A 5,878-nucleotide genomic window follows, 5' to 3' on the forward strand; every position below is an offset into this window, starting at 1 on the left:
TGGGGTTGCAGCACTCATCTCGCTTTATAGGCCAAGGGAGCTGGCGTACAGCTTCCGGGTCATGTGGCCAGCATGACTAAGCCACTTCTGGCGAACCAGAGCAGCGCACGGAAACAGCGTTTACCTTCCCACCGGAGTGGTACTTATTTATCTACTTGCACTTTGACGTGCTTTCGAACTGCTAGGTTGGCAGGAGCAGGGACCGAGCAACAGGAGCTCACCCCATCGCAGAGATTCAAACCTCCGACCTTCTGATCGGCAAGTCCTAGGCTCTGTGGTTTAACTCACAGCGCCACCCGCGTCCCCAACTAGGAGATTACCCAAACATAATTACTGGGGCTAGGCTAACACAGTCCAGGAACAGTCAGTTGGTGAGTGAGCCACTCTGGGCCACTGAAGTCACCTGAACAGCCAAGTGACAATGCTGGATCCAGGGCTATCCCAGGCTATATATCTAATCCTTCGTGGGAGTGGTTTTCAGTTGCCCATGCCTTAAAATCTGTGTAAGAGCCACTTCAAAGCCCTGCTTAGATGCTCACCTACGATGACAGCTATGTCAATAGACAGTGGTCTGTTATGAAACTCAAATCTGCATGAAGCTAGGCAGGTTCCATCCACCAACACCTCTAAATAATTATATTTTTACTGCTGATTTAAATGGCTAGTTTTTGTCTGTTTTTTAGATATGGGTGTTAGCTGATGCTGGTTTCAGTAGTATTTTTTTACTATTTTAAAGCATCTGTTTTTAAAAGTGTACAATAGTTTATTTGTGTATATTTTTGTAAGTTGCCTTGGAAAACATTTTGTTGGAAAATCTGTCTATTTTTTTTAAATAAAAAAATAAAGCTTGTTGAGTTAACTAGAACTGAAAGTATTCCGAGCAAGTTATTCAAAACACAAAATTGTGAAATAATTTTGTATCTTTCACTTCTGAAAGCGATAAATTCTGGATTTTTTTCCATGATGCTGGTAAAGTGATGGAGGGACAAAGAATAATGTGAATATGTGCATCTTCATCTAGGACTTGATAGTCACAAATTCTGATGCTCTTGCCTAATAATATGGAAACCTAAAGGCTAAGTATACAGAAGGTACACATGGGTAATAAGGTCACTCATTAAACCCTCCAGTAACATTACTTCTGTAATACTCCCATTAATCTGGGCTCAGTTTAACTATTTTAAGTGTTGTAAGACTTCTTCACACATTACTTAAGTGTATGGCATGCACTGTTTGAAGCCAGAGCAAGGCTACATTTAGCTCCACCTTCCAACAATTATACATTAAACGATTGTCTGCAGAGAAACACATGTGTGTGAGCAGCTGCTTGTGCTGAAATGTTTCCTTAGACAGCTATACTAATGTAGTAACATCTAGGTGACCCTGCTCTAACTTGAAACTGTAAGTACCCTACATCCAAGTAACATGTGACTAGGGCTATAGCAATCATTCACACACACACACCTAGAAGATTGCAGAAACTCTGGGTGGGTAACTTCATATTTTTTCTGTTGTAGCAATTATAATGCACTGTACTAGTCGATGTATGATTTTTAATTGTATTTTTTAATGCTTCTTTTATTTCTCATAGATTGTGTGTTATTGTATTACAATCCAGGAGAAATAAAAGCAAAAAAAATTAATTTAAAATAAATATGAATATTTATTGCAATGGATGTACCATCTCCCATCTCCAACCAAAAATCCAAAGAAACAGCAGAGAGCACATAAATAGTTTGGGGAAAACTCAGGTTATACTGTATCTACTATTCTGTAGAATTTGATTTGGCGTTTCTTCCACAAACTATAGGAGTCATTAATATATTTGAGTTATCAATAGCATGGTTTTTTGTTCAGCTGGATCAATTTATTCTGCTACTACAGTTTTGATTGGAGCAGTTTTTCTAATTGTCTGGCCTGCTATTTTCAGCAAAGTCTCCATATCCATAAGCCTAATAACCCACTTCAAGGCTCTAGAGCCACAATTAGCCTGTATTCTGATAGAGGCAAATTTTAAGGTATACTGGCTACTTAACCTGAAATGCTAGAGAAAAGATGAGTCTTTCCAACCTTATACCAATATACTTTATTAATACAGTAACACTTACTTACACTGAATTTATTTGGAAATGTAATTATTTGTTTTCCTGTTATTTAACTTACTTAAATGCTGTTTCCAGGATGAAAACAAAAGGCAGGTAATTGGGTTGGATCCAGAATGTTACCTGCATTTATCCCCTAGATTTCAATCGGTACAAAGTACTAATGAAATCATCATATTCCTTTCAATGGGGCTTAATGCAACTAAATTAATTTGCATACAGTCCTTGTTTACAAATAACATTGTTTCCTCAATTTATATTCAAAGTATCAGATATACAATATGCTGGTAAAAGATTACACATTGTCATATATGTTTGCACCCTGTATGTGATTAGAACTGCACAATAAATAAGAGAACTTGCATCTTTTAGCAGAAGATAAAATTCTATGATCTATCATGCATAAGGCTCTATACTCAGTTTATTTTGTCAAAACATACTCTTATCACATGTTCAAGATAGAAAAATATGATTTAAAAACTTCTTAAGAATATATTGAAGCAGTCAAGAGACTAAGTAAAACAGCAACCAGTTTCCAGACAGCCATAGTCACACCTCTTTAGGGCAGAAAGTGTTGGATATTACTTAGTTTAAGAGGATTAAACACAGCTGTTTTCCGTGCAATTAAAGATTTTAGCCTAACAGTCCATAGACCTTATACAATGAATTCTACGGGTGTTAGTCATCCACAACTAGTAAAATTCCAAGTAACAGTCAAATGAAACTCTTAATCACTATTTCAGTCTGATCTCCAGACCTTTAAGAAAAATATTTTTATAGCACACACTCCTTGTCGTTCCCTAGGAACAAATTATCCAGTATGGTGAGCATGCTTCAAGGTATTTAAGGGAGCTGCTTTATTTGTATTATGAAGTTAAAAACCACCGTTCTGTATTTTCTTTGCAGATTTAAAATGAAGGCTTGTTGAAGTAGTTCTATCTCCCCATATGAAGGTAGTAAAAAGTGTTATGTGCTGTTGGACAGTCTTGCCTTTGGTTTCCTTAAACAGTTAAAACAGCAACATTGTATGGTTGTTCAAATCACTCAGTGGGTTTCAGGGAATTGTATCCTTCTTTTAGAAGACTCCGCCATGTTTTAAGAAATCTAGCGTGTTCAGTACATTTGGTTTCAAGTTCTTCTACCTGGGCTGACACTGCAGACGTGGCCTCCAAAAGCTTGGTGAGTGAAAATGCTGCCTGCAATAAAAAGAAATTTTCAGTTTCCGCAGCAATTATTATTAGCATTTACTTTTTGTCCAAGATAAAATTCAGTCCATTAAAATGTCATTTTCTAGCTACCATATCTAATAGCAACCTTCCTTCCAAGGACAAGTGTTTGATGGTGGAGGAAAGGCCCTCTTTCCATTGGAAGAAAGGCCCTCTTTAATTTTTCTTTGCTTAAACCCTACTATTACAATAAATAAGAAAACAAATAGCCTTAAAATCTAAAGAAATATGCCCAACTGATTAAAACTGCGAGAACTCAAAAAGCTTTAGTTAGTTAATTCATCTGTTGTATTCTTTTATTTATAAAAGTATTTCTATACCAACATATCATAAAATAGCAGGATGGTATACAATGTTGAAACATAGAACATCATCAAAACAATACCGTTTATCAAAAATGTCTAGCTCAACAAAAATTACACAGCTGCAAAGACATGTAAGTACACCTGAAAGTCAAAAGCAAGTATGGATGTCTGCCAAACCTCTGATGGATGAGTTTTCCAGAGCATGGAACTATCAACATTAAATGCCTAACTTCTAGTTGAGTTGGATGATCTGTGATCAAGCTGGGATATAAGGATTCAGATAGCCATTAAAATGTCCTAGACCTAGACCCATGTTGTTCAGGGCTTTGTAAATCAACACAACAGCCATGAACCTGGCCCAGTAGCATATGGGCAGCCAGAGCAGATGTTTTGACACAAGTGTCACATGCTGTCACCCATCTGCTCCCATCAGCAGTCTAACTGTTACATTCTGCACCAACTGGAGTTTCTGGACCAAACCCATGTAGAGCACATTGTAGTAATCCAGTCTCATGGTTACCAGTGTGCATGGAGATCAAGTGATCCCAATTCAGATGCCACTGTCAGTGACATACCAAAGCCACAGAGGTTGCTTGAGCCTCTAGTGGCAGCTATATTTCCAGGAGTAGCCCCAACCTAAAGGAGCACCTGCTCCTTTAGAGGAACCGCAACTCCGTACACAATAGTCAAGTAGTCCACAATCACTTTACCACCCATCTCATGCCAGACATTTAAAAAATGGCAACATCTCTAGCAAGTTCAGTTCACTTTACTCTTCTTTGCTTACTGAAGCTGGAGATAATCCTCTTCTGTGCAGAGCTCTTCTCCAAGAGGTGGAGGCAACTGCTAATACTTATATACTGATCAACCAGGTTTGGTTTCTCTGCAGTGCGGTTCCAGGGATGTTTATTAGGAGAGAGCCCTCCCTCCCTCCCTCCAAAACGATGCTTTAAAAAATAATGCTATGTTGAATTGTTACCTCCAATGATGATTATGATGGTTGAGTTTTGCCATTTTAGTGCTTCTGCACTCTTTTTATCTATGCAGGATTTTTATATCTGATCGCATTTCCCTCCCCCTTCATAAGTCATTTTATTATTTCTTTATTATCATTTATTGAATTTATATACCGGCCTATAACCGGGGGGGGGGGTGTCTCAGGACGGTTCACAGAATAAAATCAAGATTTAAAACCACAAAATACCTAATAAAAACAAAACAACAACCCAATAAAAACAACAACCCAATAACAAAAAGTGGGAGGGGGGTAATAAGAAATATATAGGACTGCACACACACCCCTAATGCTCCTGGGCCACTCACACGTGCAGACACGAGGAAGGGCAAAGACTTGTGGCCTTCCGTGCAGCAACCCCATATACTGTGTGATAGGAGAATCCCAACGGCCTTGAAGGGAGGCCCAGCAGAACAAAACCCCGAAGGGAGGAAGAAGACTCACGTCTCCCAGCTGCGTCTCCACCATCTCCAGGAGCCCGCGAGGCGGCTCTGCCAGCTGCTCCGAGGGTGGCGTGGCTCGGCCGGGAGCCGCGGAAGAAGTCACAGTCGGCGCCTCCGCCATCCCGCCGGACTCAAAATAGCCGCCACTCGCTTCCTCGCCAACTGCCGCGGGCTGAGTGTGTGGCGGGAGGCGCGAGTTCAAAGCCACGCCCACTCGCCCGTGACGACACAGCTGGAGCTCCGCCTACAAAAATGGAAATAAGGGCTCGCCTCAAGGAACCTGTCACCGTTGCCTGTCACTGACGTAAGGAGTTCGACGTCCGCCGATCCATCTCGGTTACCTCATCCTTGACTCCATAGAGAAAGAAAATGTAGAAGTGACCCAGAGCAGGGCTAACTGGGCAAAAGAAACAAAGGGGAGGGGAAAGTCGCTATTGACTATGATGTCCCATAGATGCAAGCGTGTGGTCAGTGCATTTGTATATGCGTGACTGCTAGGAGGATAACGCGGGAAAGCAGTTCAATACCTATGCCCTTTTAAAATTTGTTACTTTTGGGAGGGCTATTGGGTTGTTGTTTTAATTTTTATTATGTATTTTGTGAACCGCCCTGAGACCCCCGGGTATAGGGCGATATACTGTATTAATCAATCAACCAACCAATCAAAATATTTTGAACCGGAAGTCAACAAGAACTGCAATCGCGTGTCACTCTTCCCTTTTTTCTCTACGAACTCGTCATGCAGCAAAGTGGCAGCCCGGAACTACTTTTCCCAGCGTGCATTTCG

At 40.3% G+C, this 5,878-nt stretch overlaps 1 protein-coding gene across 1 annotated transcript; it reads right to left on the minus strand.

Annotated features, from left to right (window-relative positions):
* Positions 1 to 2,070: 2,070 nt before the first annotated feature.
* Positions 2,071 to 5,329, minus strand: LOC309378305 (uncharacterized protein C4orf46 homolog). The gene is made up of 2 exons (XM_081926301.1): positions 5,093 to 5,329; positions 2,071 to 3,298 (listed from the first exon to the last, which is right to left on the minus strand). The coding sequence occupies exons 1-2, from the start codon at positions 5,210 to 5,212 to the stop codon at positions 3,143 to 3,145; spliced, it is 276 nt and encodes a 91-aa protein (XP_081782427.1). The 5' UTR covers positions 5,213 to 5,329; the 3' UTR covers positions 2,071 to 3,142.
* Between the last annotated feature and the right edge of the window lie 549 nt (positions 5,330 to 5,878).

Source organism: Podarcis melisellensis, assembly GCF_964234715.1.
Source record: "Podarcis melisellensis genome assembly, chromosome: 9".
Taxonomy (NCBI): Eukaryota; Metazoa; Chordata; class Lepidosauria; order Squamata; family Lacertidae; genus Podarcis; species Podarcis melisellensis.